General features: G+C 43.6%; 1 protein-coding gene across 2 annotated transcripts in view; it reads right to left on the bottom strand.

The window, feature by feature from the left end:
• Positions 1-25280, bottom strand: part of coro2ba (coronin, actin binding protein, 2Ba) — a 206533-nt gene that overhangs the window by 8935 nt on the left and 172318 nt on the right. For both annotated transcript variants that reach the window (XM_087981465.1, XM_087981466.1), the window contains exons 6-11: positions 22321-22437; positions 21144-21248; positions 19783-19879; positions 17654-17766; positions 6989-7079; positions 1626-1762 (exon numbers count right to left, since the gene is read on the bottom strand). In XM_087981465.1, coding sequence (XP_087837591.1) covers positions 1626-1762; positions 6989-7079; positions 17654-17766; positions 19783-19879; positions 21144-21248; positions 22321-22437 — 660 coding nt within the window. The remainder of the gene's footprint in view (positions 1-1625; positions 1763-6988; positions 7080-17653; positions 17767-19782; positions 19880-21143; positions 21249-22320; positions 22438-25280) is intronic.

Genomic DNA, 25280 nt, shown 5'->3' with positions numbered 1-25280 from the left:
GTTGTTTACTTCACTGGCTTGCCAAGTATGTAGCTTGGCACCTCTGTCTTAAAAGCTCTCTTTGAATAAAAGAGGAGAAAATACACCTCTTAAAACCACAGCATCATCACAATAAGCTGCCCAGGTGCCACTGTGCCAACCTGGTCAGTAAGTAATTGCACTCTACTCAGCACAATAAATGAATCCATTCTTGGTGTTACCATATACCAGCATTTTGTTGCAAGATAAAGCTCAGTAATGTTTCCCACTTCCTGGTCTTGCTTTACTGAGACAAGCTGTGATAGATTAATGGTTCCAGCAGTAATCAGAGACTAAGGATCGGAACTAATATCTAATCTGAATGAGTATAGGCCACTCTTCTCATTAAGGATTGGAAAAAACTCCATGCCCTCCTGCTTTTCATAAATCAGTCACGGGAGTGATTTCAAAGAGTAGTCAATGTTCTAACCTAAGAAATACAAAACAGAATTTGGTGCCCCCAAAAAATTCCCACAAATGACAGTGAGACAATTTCATTTTGTTGAGGGATAAATAATAGCTCAGACACCAGACACCTGCTCTTCTTCAAAACAGGGCAACCATAAAACCATAAGATATAGGAGGAGAATTAGGCCGTTCAGCCCATCAAATCTGCTCCACCATTCAATCATGGCTGATATGTTTCTTAACCCCATTCCCCTGCCTTCTCTCCATAATCCTTGATCCTCTCACTAACCAAGAACATATCTATCTCTGTCTTAAGTACACTCAATAACTTGTCCTCCACAGCCTTCTGCAGCAGTTGGTTCCACAGATAAACCATCCTTTGGCTGAAGAAATTCCTCTTCATCTCAGTTCCAAAGGGTTGGCCCTTCACCTTCAGGCTTCTCCTACAAGTGGAAACACCTTCTCCACATCCACTCTATCCAGGCCTCTTAGTATATTGTAAGTTTCAGTGAGATGCTCCCTCATCCTTCTAAACTCCACTGAGTACAGACCTAGAGTCCTCAACCTAGATCCTCATAATGGGATCCTTTACATCCATCTGAGGGGGCAGGTACAGCTTCAGATGGAGTCCTCATGTGAAGTTTGTCCCTGTGACTGTGCAGCAGTCACTCAGTACTGCACTGGAGTGTCTGCCAGGATTTCTGTGTTCAAGCACTCAGTGTCTGACTCAGGACACAAGAGAGCTACCAAATAAGCCACAATTAACATTTCATGGCCAGTTCCTCAATCCTATAGATTTCAGATCAGGGAGAAATGCTGACCAGGACTCTGGGGAGAATGGCCCTGCTCTTTCTGAAATATTCCAGTGACCCTTTCCCAGCCACTTGAGAGGGCAGATGGGGTTTTGATCTGTCCAAATGGACAGGAGACACAAGGGTCAAAATGTGTGGTGCTGGCAAAGCACAGCAGGTCAGGCAGCATCCGAGGAGCAGGAGAATTGATGGCATTCCTGATGAAGGGCTTATGCCCAACACTCCTGCTCCTCGGATGCTGCCTGACCGGCTGTGCTTTTCCAGTGCCACACTTTTTGACTCTGATCTCCGGCATCTGCAGTCCTCACTCTTTCCAGGAGAGGCAAGGGCTTGGGAAGAGATCACAGTGAGTTCAAACTGCTGCCTGCAGGATTTCTCCGGACTCACCTCATTCTCCGTCCGAGGAGGCACGTTTTCTAACAGATCGATTCCGTTTACAACGACACTCTTCTTGTCCTTTTTAGGCACTTTGAAAGCAACGTTTGTTGATTTGTAACCTTCCTTCAAAGACATGAGAATTGGATCTGCGACACAAAACAAACCACACAAAGCATAAGAGCTCATGAAAACGGTTGACTTGAAATGACGAAACTAAAACAAAAGTTGCTGGAAAAGCTCAGCAGGGATTTTATCGCTGTTTCCAATTCCAGCATCTGCAGTGTTTTGGATTTTTTTGTTTAGAAATAACACAATCTTGATATGCTTGAAGTGTCGCATATTCCCACATCCAGATCACGGAATCCTAAAAAGAAATCAATTAGCATTTCTTTCTCCCATAGACTATTTTGTTCTTAGCAAAATCAATGTTATGTTTCATATTAAAGTGTGTCACTGTCAAAGGATACAGGGAGGCCATTTCAGACTGAGAGGAAGAGAAATTTCTTCACCTGGAGACTGGTGTGTCTGTGGAATTCCCTGCCACAGAAAGTGGTTGAGTTTTTTTCAGAAGTTGTTAAATATAGTTCTTTGCGATAAAGAGATCAAAGGGTATTGAGAAAAAGCAGTAACAGAGAACTGAGTTGGATGATCAGCCATGAGCTTATTGAATGGCGGGGCAGGCTGGAAGGGCCGAATGGCCTATTCCTCTGCCTACTTTTTATGTTTCTATGTCAATTATATATTTGAAAAATTCAGAACATGACTTTAGATGAAGCAAAACCAATATGCATTTATATAGCACCTCCAACATGACAAACTTGCAGTAGCATAATTGAATGAAATCTGATACAGAGCTAAGAGTGGAGAAATTGCATGTGTAACCAGCAACATGGTCGAAGTGTCAGGCTTTAAGGAAACTCTTAAAGGGGGGAGGAGAGAGGAGGTGATGTTGAAATATTCCAGAACCTGGGGATTGCTAGCATTTAAACAAGGGATTGATACCCAAACATAGTTGGAGGACCGTGATTAGAGTGCTCTTCAGGTAGGGTAGCACTGACCAAACCTTTGAATCAGGTGGTGTCATGGGACAATAAGTAATGCACAGTTAATAAATGATGGACCAAATGTCCTCTTCTTCATCACTAACAGTGTTAATTGTGTGAAGTAAGGTTAAATATTGTTAAGGCAGTATAGACAGGAAGATTTTATACATGTTGAAACTTTTGTTAAAATGGATACTGATGAACTAACATTGACAGCAAGAGGGTCAGGTCACTTTTGTAACTTCAACAGAGATTATCCATCTTCCAAATTCTGAACTGAATAATAATGGGTTGGGAGTGGGGGGGGGGAGAGGGGAATCTCCCCTTGAATGGATGAACACTCCCTTCTGGAATTTCAACCTGCTATTGTCAGAGCTTACCTGAAAATTCAAATTTGGTTCCAAAATCCTGAGTTTGCCCGTAAAGACATCGGACCTTCTGACAGAGCAGCCAGAAGTACTTGTCTACAAGACCTGCTGAGCAGTGTTCTCTTCAATAAAACCATGCAATAAATCCAAGAATCCCACCCTCAGCTATCTAGGGACATAGGAACAAGAGTAGACCATTCAGCCCTTGAGCCTGTTCCACTACTTATCTGAAAGGGAAGTCGAGTGGAAAGAGATTCCTCCTTTGGACAGTCAAAGAAATGTGAACAGACAATGATTCCTTTGGATTTAATATGTTTTGAGAGTTCTCTTAAACTACATTTTTCGTGTGTGAATGTCATTGTATCAGTTTCTTTCAATGTGTGCATGTGACTAAATGTCCTCTTTAACATAAAACATAGAACATAGAACATTACAGCGCAGTACAGGCCCTTCGGCCCTCGATGTTGCGCCGCCCTGTCATACTAATCTGAAGCCCATCCCACCTACGCTATTCCATGTATGTCCATATGCTTGTCCAATGACGACTTAAATGTACTTAAACTTGGCGAATCTACTACCGTTGCAGGCAAAGCATTCCATACCCTTACTACGCTCTGAGTAAAGAAACTACCTGTGACATCTGTCTTATATCTATCTCCCCCCACTTTAAATTTGTGTCCCCTCGTGTTTGCCGTCCCCATACTTGGAAAAAGGCTCTCCCTGTCCACCCTATCTAACCCTCTGATTATCTTGTATGTCTTTATTAAGTCACCTCTCAACCTTCTTCTCTCTAACGAGAACAGCCTCAAGGCCCTCAGCCTTTCCTTGTAAGACATTCCTTCCATACCAAACAACATCCTAGTAAATCTCCTCTGCACCTTTGTTCAGTTCTCCCGCAAAAAGGTGTTCGCTGGTAGTTTTTGTAAAAAAAACTGACCACACAGTAATGGGGGCTTCAGAAACACAAACATCTCCTTTATCAAATATCTATACAACACTGATGACGGATAGGAGGGAAGGGGATTTGGAGGTTTACACTTTTTTTCTCCTCCTGTGTCTGTGACTTCAAGTGTGGATAATTACTCAAGTACATATAAAAAGAAATTTATTAAATAGTTGAGTCAGGAATGCTATAATGTTTAATTTTGTGAATAAGCCTGAAATTCAGTAAAGCTTGACTTCTGGTGTCCTCCTACAGGGTCCTCAGCACAGAAACAGACCCTTCGGCCCAACCAGTCTATGCCGAACATAATCTCAAACTAAACTAATCCCACCTGCCGGCTCCTGGCCCATATCCCTCGAAAGTTTTCCTATTCACGTACTTATCCAAATGTCTTTTAAAAGTTGTTCATTCCACACACAAACCACCCTCTGTGTAAGGAATCTGCCCCGATGTCTTTTCTAAATCTCCCTCTTCTCATCTTGAAAATTTCCCCCTACTCTTGAAATGCCCCATTCTAGGGAAAAGACAACTGCCATTGACTCTATCTATACCCCTCATTATTTTATTAACTTCTATCAGGTCGCCTCTCAACCTCCTACGCTCCAGTGAAAGAAGGCCCAGCCTTTCCAGCCTTTCTTTATAACTCAAACCTCCCATACCCCTGGTAAATCTCTTCTGAATCTTCTCCAGCTTAATAATATCCTCCCTATAACTGGGTGACCAGAACTGGACACAGTATTCCAGGAGAGGCCTCACTAACAGCCTGTACAACCTCGACATGACATCCCAACTCCTATACTCACAAAAGCTAAGCAATGTTGGCAAGCATGCCAAACACCTTCTTAACTACCCTGTCTATATGGGATGCAGACCTCAAAGAATGATGGTGTTGAACCCCTCGGTCTCTCTGTTCTACAACACGACCCAAAGTCCTCGCCCATGTGGCTACCTGGAATACTTGCTTACTCCAATGCAATTTGCATCTTTTGAAGTGAGGTTACAAAGTCCTGCCCCAGTGGAAGAGCAGAAAAACACAAGGAACATACTGTGACTGAGATGCAGAAGATTGGCATTTACAAAATGGAGCTGGAAAAGATCACATTGCAAGGACAGGGTGATAACGTGGAAGGGTCTATATGACAATTCCCATTCTGGCTCCCAATTCCCACCCAGTGAATGTAAACATGTTACTGTGGCTTTTGGAATGACACCAGGATTTGGTACAAACGTGTTGCTTTTCACAGTTGAATAGCCTGTTAACATTAACATCCGGGTTCTCGCAATTAGCTACTCGAGTGAGGTATCAAAATGCAACATGAAGAGGAGCTAGGACAGGGGATTTGGAATCTTACCTGAAAAACTCTGAAAGGAAAAAAATTATGTCATTAAACGAGAGAAATTTAATTGGATATTGAAGGAGAAGTATATGTTGATGAGGTGGAAGACAGTAAGGTGAGGAGGGTTGCTCGTACACAGAATAACCAGCATAGATCTCACTAAAGGAAATGTTGGGCATTTATATAGTGCCTTTCACAACTCAAAATCCTAAGAGCAAATTAAGCTCTTTCGTGGTGTAGTTTAATGTAGGAAATGGGGTGGTCAATTTGTACAAAGCAAGATCCCATAAACAGACCTGCGACAATAACAATTTAATCTGTTTCTGTGATGTTAGTTAAAGGGTCTGGGGAGAACTTGCCTGTCCTTCACAATAGTGCCATAGAGTCTGTAAGACCCACCCAAACAGGTCACTGAGGCTTCAGTTTAATAGCTATTCAGAAAGGTAGCATCTCTGCTAGTGCAGCACTCCCTCAGCACTGCATCAAAGCACCATCCTTCAATTAGGTACTCAAACCCTGGAGTGATTTGTGTTATCAACTGAACTGCAGTCTGTTTCTTTACAATTTTACTCTATTCCATTTGTTAAAAAATGTTAACAACCACACTCGACTCAGTATGCCGCCCAGATGAGAAGGACAAAAATCTACCTCACTGTTTCTTCGTAATTTGTGCTATGACCAGTTTGAGCAGGATTACAACTCAAGCAGAATGGGTGTGGAATCACAAGTACAGGATCATGATTATGGATTTGACATATGACGTGGTCCTAATATAAATTCTTTACAACACTGACAAACAAATCCTCAGGCCACAGGAGTCCGATCCTGAAACATTGGTGACTCAGAGGCTGTCACCAACTAAGCTGCTTGATTCAGTCGAGGAAGGATGGGAGGAGGCTTGAGTACAACATTAACCCAGACACACACTGATTGAATTAAATGGCTTGTTCTTGCACTGCATATTCTCTGAAATGTTTGCATGATACACCATGATCCAGCCTTTATAATACAGTGAAACCTCCCATGGGAAATGTGAGGTGCACCACAGATGACCTTATTGAGATTTATAAAATCATGAGGGACATGGATAGGGTAAATAGACAAGGTCTTTTTCCTGGGGTGGTGGAGTCCAGAACTAGAGGGCATAGGTTTAGGGTGAAAGGGGAAAGATTTAAAAGGGACCTAAGGGACAACTTTTTCATGCAGAAGGTGGTGTGTGTATGGAATGACCTCCAGAGGAAGTGGTGGAGGCTGGTACAATTACAGCATTTAAAAGGCATCTGGATGTGTATATGAATAGAAAGGGTTTCCAGGGAAATGGGCCAAATGCTGGCAAACGGGACTAGATTAGTTTAGGATATCTGGTCAGCATGGACGAGTTGGACCAAAGGGTTTCTGTGCTGTACATCTCTATGACTCCAATTATTTTCCTTCAGTTTGGCAGTTGATTCCTAATGTAGACCTTTGAGGTTCATCAGCAAATAACTTTAAAGATTAAATGAGTCGCAATCATAGTAATTGCAAGTTTTGGGGTTTGTAGGTTGATGTCCAATTGTACTTTAATCCTGGCTGTAATTGTCATCAGAATTGCATGAACTTCTGCATGAGGTTGCCAGTAGTACTGTGAGATACAATTGGTGCTGTGCATTAGTGTTACGAATATTAACAGGAACATTGAGACCTCTGTTCATGCCGCTGAGCCACTCGTCTGCTGTGAGTGCAGGTTCAGTCCCAGACGTCATTGGGTAGATATCCTCTTGGTACGTTTCAGACTGAAAGCAAAGAGGAATTAAACTCAGTTAAGGACAGAGTAATCACAAGTTCCTTTAATGCTGCCTAATGCTAGTTATTCTGTTCCCAACATGATAAGCAGGTTGAAACTACTTTTTCATTCACTTACAGGATGTGTGTTTCTCGGCAAGGCCAGTAATTATTACCCATTGCTACTTGCCCATGAGGGAAGCTGGTGAATACAATGGAGTGGTTTGCCCAGCTGTTTCAGGTGCCAGCTAAGATTCAACTAACCACATTGCTGTGGGTCTGGAGTCACATCTTGGCCAGACCAGGTAAGGAATGGTAGATTTCCTTCTCAAGAGACTGGAGGGTTTTTCCAATGATTTCCATGTTTGCCGTCACTCATGCTAACTTCCTATCGCAGATTTTGTTAATTGATTGAACTGATTTAAACTTAAGATAGCAGATCATTTTCCAGGTCTCTGAGTTTTTTTAACCTGGATTTTATTTGTTTACTTGCATAATCACTACTTCTGCCGGAAACCCAATCTATCCTTTTTAGAAATCACCCACATTTCTGCTAGCTGTGCTTTTTGAATACCACAGCTGGACGCAGTTGGATGTCCCCAATGAAGATTTCAGTAACGCCTTGTTACAATGAGGCAAGAAGAGGCAATTCAGTTCCCTTTGCTTTCATTCCATTAGATCACAGCCATTCAGCAGCTTCACTCCCTCTGCCCCAATTGGGTTCCTTACCCCATCAAAAAAAACCAATCCTTGCTTGGAAATTTTTGAATCATCCCAAGCCTTGACAGTTTTCATTTTGGAAATGGTTAGGGTTAGGGTTAGGGTTTAGCGTTTAGGTTTAGGGTTAGGGTGTGGGGTTAAGGTTTAGGGATTAGGGTTAGGGTTAGGGTTTAGGGTTAGAGTTAGGGTTTAGGGTTAGGGTTAGGGTTAGGGTTTAGGGTTTAGCATTTAGGTTTAGGGTTCAGGGTTAGGGTGGGGGGTTAAGGTATAATGTTTAGGGTTAGGGTTTAGGGTTTAGCATTTAGGTTTAGGGTTCAGGGTTAGGGTGTGTGGTTAAGGTTTAGGGATTATGGTTAGGGTTTTGGGTTAGGGTTGTGGGTTAGTGATTAGGGTTAGCGTTAGGGTTATGGTTTAGGGTTAAAATTAGGGTTTAGGGTTAGGGTTTGGGTTTGGGTTTAGGGTTTAGGGGCTATGATGTAGGGTTAGGGTCTAGGGTTAGGGTTTATGGTTCCAGATTCTGGCTTCCCTTTGCTGTGAGGAAGTATTTCCCCACACTGCCCTAAAGGCCTAGTGCTTTGATTTGATTTGATTTGATTGATTATTGTCACATGCACTGAGATACAATGAATAGTATTGTTTTGAGTGCTATCCAGGCAAATCATACCTTACAGAACTACATCAGGGTAATAGAACAGTATATAGAATATAGTCTTACAGCTACAGAGAAGGTGCAGAGAAAGGTCAACTCTCATTTACAAATGGTCGTTCATAAGTCTGATAACAGCAGGGAAGAGGTTGTTCTGTAATCTGTTGGCATGTCTTTTCAAACTTTTGTATCTTCTGTCTGATGGAAAAGGGTGGGAGAGAGTATACCTGGGGCAGGAGGGGTCTTTGATCAAGTTGGTTGCTTTCCTGAGGCAGTGGGAGGTATAGATGGAGTTCATGGATAGAAGTCTGGTTTTTTGTGATGGACTGGGTTGTGTTCACAGCTTTCTGTAATTTCTTGCCGTCTTGGGCAGAGCAGTTGCCATATCAAGCTGCGAATCATCCAGATAGGATGCTTTTTGTGGGGCATTGGTAAAAATTGGTAATGCTGAATTTCTTTAGCCTCCTGGGGAAGTAGAGGTGTTAGTGTGCTTGCCTGACTTTAACCCCTTCTTAAAAGGGTTATGTCCCTTTTATTCTGCAGTCACCCCCACCAGAGGAAATACTTACTTTGCCCTCTCCTTCATCTTCCTGCTGGTCTTGATCTCAGTCTCTGACGGAGTATTCCTATTGTGGAGCCACACCTCTCTCTTCAAAGGGAATAAGAATTGAGGGAGGTGCCACCTCATGCCAAGTTTCTTCGCATTTTTCTGACAGTGTGAAGATGGGGCTAGCCAAAGGACTGGGAGAAAAACTCTCTGCAGCTGTTTCCCTCTCACAGGTGCAGAGAGGTGGTGGTGAACGAAATTAGGAAAATGATTACAGGTTACCTTCTGGAAAACAAAATGCTATCCCTTATTTCACATGTTTTGTTTTGAAAAGGAACTTGCCCCCTCACATTTCCTTCCTCCTTGTCCTGAAGGAGATGATTCAGACTGTCAGCATGGACCATGCATCGAGGCTGGATCCTCTCTTGTTTGTAGCCCCTGGTCATCTTTGCAAACTGGGTCATTGGGGAGTTCACTGGATTTATTTCTGTTTAATACTATTGGAGGAAACTGATGCATGGGGGGGGGGTGGGGGGGAGCCTTGGGTGTTCGGGGGTTGGTTTAATTGAGACACAGTGGAGCAACATTTGATTCTGAAAGTGATTACCCTGTAGATTAAAGCAGGAGAAATCAATCCGAATACTCTTAAAAACAGCTTTTGTTTCAATCGGTGTGTTGACATGGCAACAGATTAAAAAGATCCTTTCTTTAGCTGATCAGTTAATATGAATTTCCACACAGTGAAGGTTGTATAGTTCAATGGCTTTCAGTGTTGGCCTGATTTAAAGGGACTTAGGACAAATTCACGATTAGAGAGAGTCTGACCTACAACAATTTGCATTTATGTAGTTCCTTTTTATCCCAAGGCACTTCACAAGAATGTTATCAAACAGGATTTGACTCCACATGGAAGGTCAAATCACTTTTTTAAAAAAAAGTCAGATTTATATGAAGAAATTTTCCTTCAAATCATTTCTGTGAAGACAGCTCATCCTTATTCATATCATTGAGGGAGCTCTCTAGGAAAATCTACAAGTCAAAAGGAAATGGATTAATGTCAGGGTCAATGATTTGATTAGCAGGGTGAGGATGAGCATTACCCGCTGAAAGATGTCAGCTTGTGTCCCCATTGTCTGCCCGTCTGGCAGGACAGGCCCAGGAGAGGGGGCAGCACAGTGGGATATAGTTGGGAGGGAATTGCCCTGCGACTCCTCAACATTGATACTGGACCTCAAGAAGTCTGGTGCCTTCTGGTTAAAGAAGGGTGATGAAATTTCCTGTAGATTAACCGTGTACCATCCTCCCTCGGCTGATGAACCAATATTCCTCCATGTTGAACACTGAGGGTGGCAAGGGTGCAAACTGTACTCTATGTGGGGGATTTCAATGTCCACCACCAAGAATGGCTTGGTAGCAGCATTACTGATCGAGCTGGTCGGGTCCTAAAAGACATAGCTGCTAGACTGGGTCTGCAGTAGATGGTGAGGGAACCTAAAACAGAGAAAAACATACTTAACCTTACCCTTACAAATATTCCAGCTGCAGATGCAACTGTCCATAATAGGAGATGAAGTCCTGCCTTCACATTGAGAATATCCCCCATCGTGTTGTGTGGCACTATCACAGCGCTAAGTGGGACAGACTTCGAACAGATCTAGAAACTCAAGATCCTGGGCATCCATAAGACATTGAGGGCCATCAACAGCAGCAGAATTGTACTCCAGCACAATCTGTAACCTCATGGTCTGGCATATCCCCCACTCAATCATTACCATCAAGCCAGGGGATCAACCCTGGTTCAATGGAGAGTCCAGGAGGGCATGACAGGAGCAGCATCAGGCGCACCAGAAGATGAGCTGTCAACCTGGTGAGGTTGCCAAATAGGGCTACTTGCATGCCAAACAGCATAAGCAGCAACTGATAGACAGATCTAAGCTCTGCAATCCTGCCACAGCCAGTCGTGAATGGTGGTGAACAATTAAACAACTCACTGGAAGAGGAGGCTCCACAAATATCCCCATCCTCAATGATGGAAGAGCCCAGCACATCACTGCAAAAGATAAGACTGAAGCTTTCACAGCAATCTTCAGTCAGAAGTGTCAAGTGGATGATCCATCATGGCTTCCTCCAGAGGTCCCCAGCATCACAGATATCAGTCTTCAACCAATTCGATTCACTCTTAGAGTGGTAGTCATAGAAACGTACAGCACGGAAACAGAACCTTCAGTCCAACTCATCCATGCTGACCAGATATCTTAACATGATTTGGAGGTGCCGGTGTTGGACTGGGGTATAGAATGTTAAAAATCCCACAACACCAGATTATAGTCCAACAGGTTTATTTGAAACCACACTACCTTTCGGAGTGCTGCTCCTTCATCCACCTGATGAAGCACAATCACCTGGTGGAGGAGCACCCCTCCAAAAGCTAGTGCTTCCAATTAAACCTGTTGGACTATAACCTGGTGTTGCATGATTTTTAACTAAATACCTTAACCTAATCTAGTCCTATTTGCCAGAGTCTGGCCCATACCCCTCTAAACCTTTCCTATACATATACCCATCCAGATGCCTTTTAAATGTCGCAATTGTACCAGCCTCCACCACTTCCTCTGGCAACTCATTCCATACATGCACCACCCTCTGAGTGAAAAAGTTACCCCTTAGGTCCCTTTTAAATCTTTCCCCTCTCACCCTAAACCTATGTCCTCTAGTTCTGGACTCCCCCAGCCCAGGGAAAAGACCTTGTCTATTTACCCCATCCATGACCCCATGATTTTATAAACTCTATAAAGTCACCCCTCAGCCTTCGAGAATCCAGGGAAAACAAACCCAGTCTATTCAGCCTCTCCCTGTAGCACGAATCCTCCAACCCTGGCAATGTCCTTGTAAATCGTTTCTGAACCCTTTCAAGTTTCACAACATCCTTCCTCGATGAGGAAGACCAGAATTGCACACAATATTCCAAAAGTGGCCTGACCAATGTCCTGTTCAGCTGCAACATGACCTCCCAACTCCTGTACTTAGTATTCTGACCAATAAAGGAAAGCATACCAAACACCTTCTTTACTATCCAATCTATCTGCGACTCCACTTTCAAGGAGCTATGAACCTGCACTCCAAGGTCTCTTTGTTCTGTAACATTCCCCAGGACCTTACCATTAAGTGTATAAGTCCTGCTCTGACTTGTTTTTCCAAAATGCAGCACCTCACATTTATTTGAATTAAACTCCATCTGCCACTCCTCAGCCCATTGGCCCATCTGGTTCAGATCCTGTTGTAATCTGAGGTAGCCTTCTTCGCTGTCCACTACACCTCCAATTTTGGTGTCATCTGCAAACTTACAAACTATACCTCTTATGCTCGCATCCAGATCATTTATATAAATGTTGAAAAGCAGTGGACCCAGCACCGATCCTTGTGGCACTCCACTGGTCACAGGCCTCCAGTCTGAAAAGCACCACCACCACACTCTGACATCTACCTTCGGCCAGTTCTGTACCCAAATAACTAGTTCTCCATGTATTCCATGCACAAAACCATGTTGACTATCCCTAATCAGTCCTTGCCTTTCCAAATATATGTAAATCCTATCCTTCAGGATTTCCTCCAACAACTTGCCCACCATCGAGGTCAGGCTCACTGGTCTATAGTTCCCTGGCAAGTCCTTACCACCCTTCTTAAACAGTGGCACCATGTTAGCCAACCTCCAGTCTTCCGGCACCTCACCTGTGACTTTCGATGATACAAATATCTCAGCGAGAGGCCGAGCAATCACTTGCCTAGCTTCACACAGAGTTCTAGGGTACACCTGATCAGGTCCCAGAGATTTATCCTCTTTTATGCATTTCAAGACATCCAGCACTTCCTCCTCTGTAATATGGACATTTTTCAAGATGTCACCATCTATTTCCCCGCATTCTATATCTTCCATATCTTTTTCTACAGTAAATACTGATGCAAAATACTCATTTAGTATCTCCCCCATCTCCTGTGGCTCCACACAAAGGCTGCCTTGCTGATCTTTGAGGGGCCCTATTCTCTCCCTAGTTACCCTTTTATCTTTAATATATTCATAAAATCCCTTTGGATTCTCCTTAACCCTATTTGCCAAAGCTATCTCATGTCCCCTTTTTGCCCTCCTGATTTCCCCCTTAAATATACTCCTACTGCCTTGATACTCTTCTAAGGATTCACTTGATCTATCCTGTCTATACCTGATATATGCTTCTTTCTTTTTCTTAACCAAAACCTCAATTTCTCTAGTCATCCAGCATTCCCTATTCCTACCAGCCTTCCCTTTCACCCTGACAGGAATATACTTTCTCTGGATTCTTGTTATCTCATTTATGAAGGCTTCCCATTTTCCAACCGTCCCTTTACCTGTGAACATCTGCACTCAGTCAGCTTTTGAAAGTCCTTGCTTAATACTGTCAAAACTGGTCTCCCTCCAATTTAGAACTTCAACTGTTAGATCTGGCTTATCCTTTTCCATCACCTTTTTAAAAATAATAGAATTATGGTCTCTGGCCCCAAAGTGCTCCCCCACTGACACCACAGTCATTTGACTTGCCTTATTTCCCAAGAGTAGGACAAGATTTGAACCTTCACTACTAGGTACATCCACATACTGAATCAGAAAGTGTTTTTGTACACACTTAACAAATTCCACTCCATCTAAACTCTTATCATTATGCAGTCCCAGTCTATGTTTGGAAAGTCAAAATCCCCTACCATAAAACCATCCTATTATTCTTACAGATAACTGAGATCTCCTTACAAATTTGTTTCTCAATTTCCTTCTGACTATTAGGGGGTCTATAATACAATCCCGATAAGGTGACCATCCCTTTCTTATGCCTCAGTTCCACCCAAATAACTTCCCTAGATGTATTCCCAGGAATATCCTCCCTCAGCACAGCTGTAATGCTATCCCTTATCAAAAATGCTACTCCCCACCTCCCCCTCCCCGCCACCACCACCACCCCTCTCTCTCCTGCCTCCCTTCCTATCCTTCTATTTGTATCCTGGAACATTAAGCTGCCAGACTTGTCCATCCCTGAACCACATCTCTGTAATTGCTATGATATCCCAGTCCCGTGTTCCTAACCATGCCCTGAGTTCATCTCCTTTCCTGTTAGGCCTCTTGCTTTGAAATAAATGCAGTTTAATTTATCCACCTTGTTCTCTGCTTTGTTCCTGCATGCCCTGACTGTTTGACTCACTCCTTTTCCCAACTGTACCAGTCTCAGATTGATCTTTTTCCTCACTATCTCCCTGGGTCCCACCCCTGACTTCCACCTTACTAGTTTAAATTCTCCCGAACAGCTCTAACAAATCTTCCTGTCGGTATATTAATCCCCTTCCAATTCAGGTGCAATCCATCCTTCCTGTACAGGTCACTTCTACCCCAAGTGAGATTGCAGTAAACCAAAAATGTGAACCCTTCTCCCCTGCACCAGTTCCACAGCCATGCATTCATCTGTTCTACCTTCCTATTCCTACCCTCACTAGCTTGTAGCACCGGGAGTAATCCAGATATTTCTTCCCTCAAGGACCTCCTTTTTAAATTCCTGCCTAACTTTCTATATTCTCCCTTCAGAATCTCATCCTTTTCCCTTGCAATGTTGTTCGTTCCAGTGTGTACAATGAGCTCCTGCTGGTCCCTCTCCCCTTTGAGAACATTCTGCACTCTCTCCAAGATATCCTTGAAACTGGCACCAGGGAGGCCACACACCATTTTGCTTTTTCGCTGCAAGTCACAGAAACCTCTGTCTGTGCCTCTGACCAGAGAGTCCCCTATCACAATCAATCGCTTGGAACCTGACATACCCCTCATTACATTAGAACCATTCTTGATACCAGAAACTTGGTTGTTCATGCTACATTCCCCTGAGAGTCCATCACCCCTTACATTTTCCAAACCAACATACTGTTTGAGATGGGGATAGCCACAGGAGACTCCTGCACTAGCTTCCTACCCTCCTACCTCTCCTGGAGTAAACCCATTTACTTGACTGTATCTGTGGCTTTTCTTCCTTCCAATTACTGCCACCCATCACACCCCCTAGCTCTTGTAAATTCCTCATTCCCTCTAACTGCCGCTCCAATCAGTCCATGCAATTTGATAGGATTTGCAACCAAAGACACTTCCTTCAATCATAATCATCAGAAACATGGAAACTCTCCCTAAACTCCCACATCTGACAAGAAGAGCACATCACTCTACTAAAGGCCATCTTTGCTCCTTCACAATCTACAGACCCTGAAAATAGCACCATCTTATTGCTCTTAAAAAAAAAACACTGCTCCAGGCTAACTTAGTACTTATGACTTATATTTTTAAAATGTAGTCAAAAGACAGCTCACATGATATCAGAAAAGGATTGGAAGCACTGGATACTGCAAAGGCTATAGGCCCTGACAACATTCCAGCAACAGTACTAACGACTTGTGGTCCAGAACTTGTTCCTCCCCAAGCCAAGCTGCTCCAGTATAGCGACAACTCTGCACCTTCACAACTTGGTGGAAAATTGTCCAGGTATGTCCCTCCATAAAAAGCAGGACAATTCCAACCCGGCCAATAACCGCCCCATCAGTCTCCTCTTGATCATCAGTAAAGTGATGGACGGTGTCAGTAATAGTGCTATCAAGCAGCGCCTGCTCAGCAACAACCTGCTCAGTGTCGCCCAGTTTGGGTTCTGCCAGGGCCACTCAGCTCCTGACCTCATTACAGCCTTGGTTCAAACCTGGACAAAAGAACTGAATTCCAGAGGGGAGGGGAGAGTGACAGCAAGGCCGCATTTGACCGAGTGTGGCATCAAGGAGCAATTCCAAACAGGAGTCAATGGATGTGGGGGAAATGTGTCCATTGGTTTGAGTTATACCTGGCTCGTAGGGAGGTGAATGTGATCGTTGGAGGTTAGTTTCTCAGCTGTAAGAGACCTCCACAGGAGTTCCTCAGGGTAGTGTCCTAGGTCCGACAATCTTCAGCTGCTACATCAATGATCTTCCCTCCATCACAAGGTCAGAAGTGGGCATGTTCACTGATGATTGCTCGGCACCATTGGTGACTCCTCAGATACTGACGTACTCCATGTTCAAATGCAACAAGGTGTGGACAATACCTAGGCTTGTGCTGACAAGTACAAGTAACATTCAGGCAAAACAAATGCCAGGCAATGACCATCTCCAATAAGTCACAATTTAATCACTGCCTCTTGACGTTCAATGGTGTGACCATCAACGGGCAATAAATGCTGGCCCAGCCAATGACGCGCATATCCACGAATGAGTGGAACAGAGAGTCTGCAGGGGCTGGAGTACGTTATTCCCCATTTAACATCATTTTCATTTAGACCCTCCCTTGTTTTCCCCAGTTTTTTTGTTTTTTTATGCCTGTGCTGCTTGTTAATTGTTTGTTTAGTTGGTTATTGGGTGAGGTGGTAGTGGGTTTGTAAAAAGAAATCCAAAGAGAAACTTGTATAACAGAGGTAGAGAGTGTAGGCAGGTGTTTGTAAAAATGTCTTTGGTAGTGCTAGGCTGATACCCAGTAATTTTGTATGAGGAGAGATTGAGTACATTGGGCCTAAACCCATTGGCGTTTAGAAGAAGGAGAGGTGACCTGATTGAAACATTCAAGAATCTTAGGAGACTTGACAGGGTAATTGTGGAAGGGTTGTTTCTCCTTGTGGGAGCGTAGAGGACCAGAGGGCAATATCTTAGAATAATGGGCCACCTGTTTAATAGAGATGAGGGTGAACTTCTCCTTTCAGAGGGTAGTGAATCTGTGGAATTCTTCACCACAAAGGACTGTCAAAATTGGATCATTAAATATGTTCAGAGCTGTGACAGACAGATTTTTAATCAGTAAGGGAATCAAGAGTTACAGGTAAAAAACAGGAAAGTGGATTTGAGGATTATTAGATCAGCCACGAACTCATTGAATGGCAGAGCAGACTTGATGAGCTGAATGGCCTATTTCCGCTCCCATGTCTTCTGGCCTAAGTAAAAGATTGATGTCTGCACAATCTGACTTCAAAATGAGTTAAGAACCGACATTATATAAATTAGGACATTAAGTTTTTATCATTCCTTTATGAGTCAAAATCTTGGAACTCCCTGCCTCACTGAATAGTGCAAGTCCCTTTACCCAACAGATGGTTATGGTTATAGAATCCCTACAGTGTGGAAACTGGCCCTTCAGCCTAACAAGTCCACATCGACCTTCCGAAGAGTATCCCACCCAGACCCATTCCCTCTCCTATTACTCTACATTTACCTCTGACTAATGCACCCAACCGACGCATCCTTGAACACCATAGGCAATTTATCATGGCCAATTCACCTGACCTGCACATTTTTGGACTGTGAGAGGAAACCGGAGCACCTGGAGGAAACCCACACATACATGGGGAGAACATGACTGCACCTCAAGGTGTTAACTCATCACCTGCTTCTCAAAGCAAACCAGGGATGGGCATCAAATGTTGGCTTAAGCAGTGACACTTACATCCCATGAAGGAATGGATAAAAATAATCTCTTCTTCAACAGTTTTGACTGAAGTCTCTTCCACCACCTGCTGAAGCAGTGCAGACCCAATCATAGCAACGTAACTATCCTCACAAGCAAACCAACAGCAAAAGATACCAAAATGGCCGATCTCACTCACCCTTCTTGGCACTATCATGGAGATGGGTTCAATTATTCCTTTCAGCGTAACCAGCTTATAAAACCTGAACACCTCACAGATGGAGACATCCAGCCCATGTTTTGGCATCACACCTGGAACATGTACAAAGCACCAGTCAGCAAATTCACATCTCTCTCAAATAAAAGCAAAATACCGTGGAAGCTGGAAATCTGGAACCAACACAGAGAATGCTAGAGAAACTCTGCAGGTCTGGCAGCACCTGTGGAGAGAGATAGAAAGAGAAAAACAGAGTTAATGTTTCGAGTCCTGTTTGACTTCCTCAGAGCAGTTCTGAAGAAGGGTCAGACCAGACTTGAAATGTTAACTCTTTTTCTCTTTCTCTTGATGCAGCCAGACCTGCTGAGCTTCTCCAGCATTTTCTGTGTTTGCTTCACATTCCTCTCAAACTGAATGAACATGAGAAACCTGAACCTCCCCTTGCAGGAAGGTCACTTCCCATAAAATGGCCCATGGATCCAAATGGAACAAATTGGGACAGCTTCATTTTGGCAGTGCCTTTCCCTAGTTTTCTTTTCAGGATTGCTGACTAATGGTCAGCACCTTTATAATGAGCTTCACTACCTTGAGCTTTGCTCCAGTCCTGGTCCTGAGGAGTGTTTGTTCCTGCAAAACAATATCATTTTGAGCTACTTGATGTGAGGAGACACTGTTTGTGATGGTACAAAGGTACTAACAGTACATTTTGGGTGATTTAGTTACTAATTGTCTGCTTGCTATCAGCAGCAACCTCATGCATCCTTTAGGTACAATCTTGGGGTCATATTTAGAGGTGTGTTGAATTAAGGGAACTGTGTACTTTTTTTAAATATGTGTTGATCAAGGAATGCTCAGCAGCAGGAACTAATCACTATTTTATTGGGCAGCACATTACGACCCCAGCTGATGTTAATACTGGAAAAGTTAGAAATCTGGCTTGAGAGACCCCCAACTTTCTTTCTTTCTTTTAAAAGCCATGCAAGTTAATTACTGAACATATTCATAAGAGTCTGCCAGTGTACATTTAATGCAAACAATGAAAAGTTCATCAAGCAAGAAAATGATGAGCTATAATTACACTACACAGTGTTGGAAAAGTTTCTGTACAAATACCAGTAGAAGAATTCAAAATTCACACTATTCCTTCTATCCCAGCAAGATCCTTACAAATAGCAAATCCTGTGAAAATTCATTACTTCAAATCTAAGGGTTTTTGATCAGGCTGACAATCAGTTTCCTTCTGGTAATTTTTTAAACATCCACTCATTCATTAGCTGGTATCTGTCTCTGAGACACCTAAAATTGCAAATTAAACTCACTACTGCTTTAACTCCAGGGTAAACACCAGTTCCCTAAACACAGTTTTCGGCAGTCTTGCCTGATTTCTTTCAAGAGCGTTTATACCTTCTCCCTCCTACCTCTACTCTCTGGTACAACCACATATTGACTTGCTGATATTTCTAGATATTTCTGTACCTCTCTGATCCTCCTCTCACTAGCCAACAGCGCAGTTATTTTTTCTGCCTGTTTTTTTTCCCCTAATGAATGTAAAACCTATCTTGAGTAAAATGTTACAGATTTCCCAGCTCCAAGCCCACAAAACTCAACTAAGCCATATCTCGCCCTTCTTAACAAATAAAGACATAAAATATGCATTAATCCCAAAGTTGATCTTAACAAATGGGGAATTATTGCTGGAGGTCTGCTCCAGGTCATCATAGATGTCCCACCTTTGCAACCTCTCACCCCGTCTGAGACGTAGTGACCCTTAGGTTAAACCACCACCAGTCCTGCCTCTCTCTCTCTCTCTGTCTTTCTCTCTCTCTCTCTCTCTCTCTCTCTCTCTTTCTCCCACTCTTCTCTCTCTTTCTCTCTTGCTCTCTCTCTCTCACTCTCTCTCCCACTTTCTCTCTCTTTCTTTATCTCACACTCTCTCTCATGAGAGAGCAGCCCTGTGGTCCTCTGGGACTGTAGTCACTTTACCTTTCCGTTCCAGCATTACTGGACAATGGTGACTGGTCCCATTAGCAGCTGTGGAAGAGCATGCCTCATTTCCATCGATATCAATCACAAACACTTCTGATATAATCAGTGCCAATGTAACATCTTACCCATCCCTTTTTGTGGAGCAGGGGAACGATATTCCATCAGATAGTGAAAATACGGTTTCTCCGTGCTAATTTCATAATATCTAATGTTCCCATCGCCCTGTGAGAAAGGGAAAAGGGTTACAGAAGTTAAAAAGTGTGTTGGGGTGGAAGGGAGGTTTTCACTGTGCACATTGACCTGTCGGATTAATGTTGCCCCACCCTGTCTCCATCATTGTGCCTTCAATTGGCAGTGGATTCAGGTCACTGCGTTGAAAATGAGCCTTTGTCAGCACTGCGTGTCTCTGTCAGGATGGAACAAAAAACCAAGGGGGTGAACAATGGAAATGGTGTGGGACAGGGAGGCCGTTCAGCCCTCACACTGCCTGCTATGTCATCCATTTACATCAAGGATGATTTCCACCTCATGTTTGCTCCATATCCCTTGGTACCCTGACTTGGCAAAAATTTATTAAGCTCATAGTTAAAATTTTCAGTAGACCTCAGGTATCTGTAGCTTTTTAAACATAGAACAATATAGCACAGGGACAGGCCATTCAGCCCACCATGACTGTGCTAACCATGACGCTGTTCTAAACTAATCCCATCTGCCTCCATGTGGTCTCCATGCTCTGCCTGCTCTTGTGTCTGTCTAAATACCTCTTAAAAGGGACGGAGCAACTCCTCTAATGGTTCTTGAAGGAATGTGAAGTCTACTTGAGAGAAGGGTATTTAATGGGCCAGGCCTTGGAGAAGATAGTTTCAGATTCACGCTATCCTTTGTTTCCTGATTCCCTTTATGGTTCAGATTTTGAGACTTTCGTTTCTTGACTCCACAACCTGTGGAATTTAGTCTCTGTACCTTCCCAGAAAACTCCTTTCCTGCATTGTCCGAGGTCACCACGAAGGTCCCCTTCACTTCTTCACTTCGCTTCCCAACCCACCCTTCACTGGGGAACCTCAGGTTAAAATCAACTAGGCAAAAGTGGGTACTGCCGATGCTGGAGATTAGAGTCAAGATTGGAGTGGTGCTGGAAAAGCACAGCAGGTCAGGCAGCATCCAGGGAGCAGGAAAATCGACATTTCGGGCAAAAGCCCTTCATCCTGATTTTCCTGCTCCTCGGATGCTGCCTGACCTGTTGTGCTTTTCCAGCACCACTGTAATCTTGAAGACCTCAGGTTAAACTCACTCCCATTCCTCTGTCTCCCTCTCTCTCTCTCTCTCTCTCTCTCTAATGAGAGAGCAGCCCCCTGGTACTATGGTGCCTTTAATTTATCTTTAAAATGGCAAAGTTGAAGGTGTAGTGTGCGGTATCACATGATGTTATCTTAATAATAGCACCTCTATCTATATTATAATTTCTGTTAAATGACTAATAATTTACCTTTCCAGCTAAGTAAAGCATGTGGGTATCAACATCATAGAAGGGAAACAAGAGCCCGGAGAGCCCATCGATTTCCTCCTCCTTTATTGGCATCGATAAGTCTTCCTAAAGAAAGAAAGAGGAGCAGAGGTAAAGAAAGACTTGGCGTTTATACTGGTCTGGTAGCACAGTGGTTATGTTACTGGACTATTGATCTGGAAACAGGGGTTCAATTCATTTACTTAAATATACAAGAACTTAAATAGTTAATGTCAATGAGATGACTCGACTTAAATATCCATCTGATTCACTAACGTTCTTCAGGGAAGGAAATCTGCCCTTCTTATCTGGTCTGGAAATGCAACAGCCAATTTAATCAAAGGAAGTTGTCCTAAACAGGAAGTTATGAACTGCATGTTGATGGCACTGTTTGATAGAGAAAGCTCGGTCGAAAGGAAGGTAGGAAGAACACAGGATGAGGCTGGAAGAACACAGCAAGCCAGGAAGCATAGGAGGTGGAAAGGTCAACCTTTTGGGTGTAACCCTTCTTCAGGTCAAAAGGAGAGAGAGGCAACTCATCTGATGTCCATCATCATGTGCCCATTATTGGCTTGTTAAGAATTCTTAAGGAGTTGGGCACAATTCATCTGTGCTGCCCACTCTTCAGCCCTTGGATTTTATCCATTGGTGGTCAGTTTAACTTAATCCCATTAAAATCTAACTAAAAAACACTGATCTTCAGGGTGTGACTGTCACTATTAAGGCTGGCATTTATTACCCACCTTTAGAAAATGCGGTTGGAGTGTCAGTCTGAATCCGTGCTTGGTGGTTTTGATATAATTAATGGTTTGTTTAGACAATTCTGTGGACATGTAGCAGTCAAACACTGTGGTGTGATGCTGAGGTTAGTTATAGACGAGAGTGGGTGTGGACAGCAGATTTCCTTCACTAAAGGACATTAGTGACCAGACGAGAGGACAGTGGTTATGAAATAAACCCTTCCAGGAAAGCAGCCAACCACAGCTGGTAACTCTAACCCTCTTGTTGTTTGACATTAGCGATGAGCAGTTGCTTTGCAATACACTTTGTGTTTGATACCATCCATCACCTAAAGCACAGAGAGCCTCACCCCTGCTTGAATTTTCAAGATCCTAAAGGCTGGCGATATTTTGTTGGACTTGTTCTTATCTGTACTGACCTGATCCCAGAGGGCCATCTGCCTGGTGTTCCACCTGGACATGCCTGTGGTGAGCAGCCTCTTTGAGTTCCCCAGGATCACCACTCGGTTCACTTTGTGATTCTTGCAATTTGCTTCCTGCAGTGACAGAGCAGATCAACACAGACACAGAATACAGCAACATGAATTAGCATTTGGCTAATCATCTAAGTCAATACACACAGTACCCTCTCCATACCCTCAGATCCGTTTTCCCTCAGAACTCCTTCTTGAAGATAGTTAATATTTTGGCCTCAACCACACTCCGTAGCTGACCAGTCTCTGGGTGAAGAAAGCTCTCTTTGTCTCACTCTTAACTGGCCAACCCTGTATCCTTAAACTCTGACCCCTGGTTCCAGACTCCTTGGTCTGACATTGTTCAGGCCTCTCCAGCCATGTTTCATGTTGACTTGGAGTAAAATAGATTTGCTTTGATGCTCATTAACCCTTTCGGCTGTACCTCATATTGGGTATTGTTGAACAGTGCAGAATAGGAACCAGGAAGGGTTAGTTAGAATAACAGATTCGCTGTCAAATCAGGCACAGAAATAAAAGTAGAGGGAAGAAAGGTTCAGCTTGCAAGCTAGAAGGGAAAAGTAGGGCTTAAATAATTTAATGTTGGAACGAACTCCAACAGCAATTAAAAGCTTATGAAATAAGACTCCACATTTATAAACATTAATTCTCAGTGCCAGAGATATTTTGGCAATAATTGAATTTTACCACATTAAAATACCTACACTAAAACAGACAATTCCTAACTCACTGCAGCAACCTCAATCTATATCTATGATGCCAGTACGAACTGTGTGCTGTTCAGTACATTTTAATGGCACCCAGACCTTGAGATGCCAGTTCTGCACTATTTACTCGTGGTTCTTCTCAGCAGTAACCTTAGATTTTTATGTTTAACAGTGTATTTCCACTCTGCAGCCATTGCTGGAATACTTTTGTTTAATTAATATTAAACACCTTTCACCTCAGCATTATTTTTACAATTAGTTCTGATCTAATAATTTCTGCTGCTGCTTCTGCTTGTTTTTCCTGTTAAATCACACATAGAAGTTATCATAGAATCCCTACAGTGTGGAAACACGACCATTTGGCCCAACAAATCCACACTGACCCTCCAAAGAGTTACCCACCCAGACCTATTCCCCTACATTTCCTCTGACTAATGCACCTAGCCTACCCATTCCTGAACTCTGTGAGTAATCTAGCATGGCCAATCCATCTTTGGACTTTGGGATGAAAACCAGAGCATCTGGAGGAAACCCACTCAGACACAGGGAGAATGTGCAAACTCCACAAGAAAGTCGCCCGAGGTGAGAATTAAACCCCGGTCCCTGGTGCTGTGAGGCAGCAGTGCTAACCACTGAGCCACCGATATATGAAAGATTAAGAAATACACAGAGCCTTGCTAGATGAGTGCAGAATGCTGAACTGCTGCATCAATGCTATAGTCCTAACTCTGCTGGAGACAAAAAAATGCTGGAATCCAACGCAGCATCAGGAGGCTGGAAGAGCACAGCAAGCCAGGCAGCATCAGGCGGGAGGGGAACACAGCAAGGCAGGCAGCATCAGGAGGGAGGGGAACACAGCAAGGCAGACAGCATCAGGAGGGAGGGGAACACAGCAAGGCAGACAGCATTAGGAGGGAGAGGAACACAGCAAGGCAGGCAGCACCAGGAGGGAGAGGAACACAGCAAGGCAGGCAGCATCAGGAGAGAGGGGAACACAGCAAGGCAGGCAGCATCAGGAGAGAGGGGAACACAGCAAGGCAGGCAGCATCAGGAGGCTGGAGAAATTGACACTTCGGGTGTAACCTTTTTTCAAGACTGGGGGTGGCAGTAGGGGGAGCTGCAGATAAAGGAACTGGGGGGGAGGAGAAAGGTGATGGGTGGGGAGGGGGGCAGAGTGATGAGGTAGTTTTATGTGAATACAGGTGGTAGGTGCAAGCTGGTAAGTCCATGGGAAGAGTGAATCTGGTTGGTAGCTGGAAGGAGGGGTCGGTTTGAGGAATGGAAGGGAGAGGTTGGGGCTAGTTAAGGGAGTTGGGGGATGGGAAGGGAGGCTGTTTGAAATTGGAAAACTCAATGTTGAGTGCTCCAGGCTGTAGGCTGGAGATGAAGTGTTGGTCCTCCAATTTAGTCCTCACTTCAGCCTGCAGTTCCACTTAGCCTTTCTCCTTATGATGTAGACTCAGTTTTTCTGCTTTAAAGGACACCTTTTGAAGGGTCTGAAGTGTAATATTGACAAGTTTTTACATGGATACAGACTGTAGCCTCTAACAAGTTAACACTGCTGAAAGGCTTCAAGGAGAAATGACTAACTGAGCCACGTCTGAAATTTGAGCTGTCTTGTGTCGTGCATTATTCATGGTGTGATGGGAATGGAGATACCAAACGGCAGTTTAAATATTTAATTCTGAAACTTATCTATGTTGCTTGTTCTGCAAAAATCGAGCTAATCAAGAATAACATCCACAGTTTGACCTCACATTCAGTGCTTGGGGTGAAATCAGATCCTCAGGAAATGTGGGCGAAGATACCAAGCTCCCTGTCTCTCTGAGCCTCCAGTGATCTTGGACGGTGACCTTGATCCCACCGGCCTCTCTATGACCTGCGTGATGTTTGAATCACTCCTTCATGGACTTCACTTCTGCCTTTCTAACTTGCTGACTCATTCAGGTGGTAACTAATATCACAGGCAGCCTCACCAATAGCTCAACATGCCAGTGTTGTACTGCTGTGTTAAGTAACCTGCTGTATATTCTCAGGTAACCTCACCTCATCTTAAGCTGCACTACCTCTACGCATTTCTGTCCAATGTGTTACTCCCCAGTAACCCCTATCTTGGCTAACACCTACTTGCTTTTCCGGGTAGGGTTGTCAGCTCTTGGACAGAGTCCTGTTGCTTTAATCACATGCTCCTCCCAATCA

Source organism: Chiloscyllium plagiosum, unplaced genomic scaffold (genome assembly GCF_037043375.1).
Source record: "Chiloscyllium plagiosum isolate Xiang-an unplaced genomic scaffold, Cpla_swu_hap1 HiC_scaffold_39, whole genome shotgun sequence".
NCBI classification, from domain to species: Eukaryota; Metazoa; Chordata; class Chondrichthyes; order Orectolobiformes; family Hemiscylliidae; genus Chiloscyllium; species Chiloscyllium plagiosum.
This window is presented reverse-complemented; position numbering and strand designations above follow the sequence as displayed.